Source organism: Volvox carteri (assembly GCF_000143455.1).
Source record: "Volvox carteri f. nagariensis unplaced genomic scaffold VOLCAscaffold_67, whole genome shotgun sequence".
Taxonomy (NCBI): Eukaryota; Viridiplantae; Chlorophyta; class Chlorophyceae; order Chlamydomonadales; family Volvocaceae; genus Volvox; species Volvox carteri.
In genome coordinates this window covers 772,047-773,194 of record NW_003307610.1, presented here as the reverse complement: position 1 = coordinate 773,194, position 1,148 = coordinate 772,047, and the positions used below count along the sequence as shown (strand labels likewise).

At 57.1% G+C, this 1,148-nt stretch overlaps 1 protein-coding gene across 1 annotated transcript in view; it reads right to left on the bottom strand.

Moving 5' to 3' along the window:
• Positions 1-250: 250 nt before the first annotated feature.
• Positions 251-1,148, bottom strand: part of VOLCADRAFT_98077 (uncharacterized protein) — a gene marked incomplete at both ends in the record, with an annotated part of 5,890 nt that continues 4,992 nt past the window's right edge. The window contains 2 exons of the mRNA XM_002956940.1: positions 251-283; positions 694-860. Of these exons, the coding sequence (XP_002956986.1) occupies positions 251-283; positions 694-860 (200 nt within the window). The remainder of the gene's footprint in view (positions 284-693; positions 861-1,148) is intronic.

The window sequence follows — 1,148 nt, the reverse complement described above, 5'->3', positions numbered from 1 at the left end:
AAACTTGGCAGCCCTCTGTAATTACAAAAACATCAACAACATCAACAACATCAACAACACACATACATATCCAAAGCTGCCCACCGACCCACCCGTGAGTAACTGAACGTGTTGCCGTAACGCAGTTTCCGGGTCCTCAGACACACCAGGTCGGAGGGGTCGTCAGTGTCCTGCGGGCAAATGCAAGAGGGCCATCATCCGGTTGATATCCGGGTCGTACACGAAAGTGTACTGCCATTTACCCCCAACATCACATTACACATGACACCCCGCCCATGCACACCTGTGTGCGTGTGTATGTGCGGGAGAGCGGGGGGTAAGGCCCTGGAGCAGTGTTCTCAAGGTGAACGGGCGTCGCACACCATTCAAATCACACGCCAGCTTTTCAAGTTTTGGTTTGAGATGGACAGACAGACGGACATCAAGGCATATCCGGTAACCGTGCCCCGCAAACGCAACTATGCAAACGACGGTATGAAGACACAATGATATGTGTGTGTGGATGGGGTGATAGCTGTAAGAATCAACCCAAGTTCCGGGGCGCTTTCCTTCGCTTCATGACTGCTGCATTCTTACCCCCGCCCCATCCCAACCCACCCTGTTAACCTACTCTTAACCAACCCAACTCAACCTGCCCAGACCCTAACGAACTCAACCGAACGAACCAAACCAAGACAAGACAGCCCAGCCCACCTGGGCGTCGTGCACGATGTCGAACACGTCAGCACTCAGGTTGATATCAACTCTGGATAGGAGGACACCCAGGCAGCAGCAACCCGATCTGCGGCTGCGCTGGAGGAAGAGCTCGCCACCGCTGTCGCTGCAGCACCCGTAGGCGGAGATGATGCGGACGGCGGTGGCTGCGGCGGCCACAGAGCCAGACCGAAATGCGTGCGGTGCTTCCATGACCCACGGGTCATAACAGGTGCACCGTTGGCAAGGCCGCACACAAGCCCCAAAATGAACTTGACCTGCAGCCAGGAGTCGTCACTGCCGCCAGCCATAGTATATAACACCGTACATTAAGACTCGGAAACTGGAGGGAATGCCGTACATTCACCACCACCCCACGCCACCCTCCCCTGCGCCGCCCAGCGCAGCGCTGCCCTTCCCTCATCCGCCCCCGGCAGCGCCGCCCCCCCCCCTGC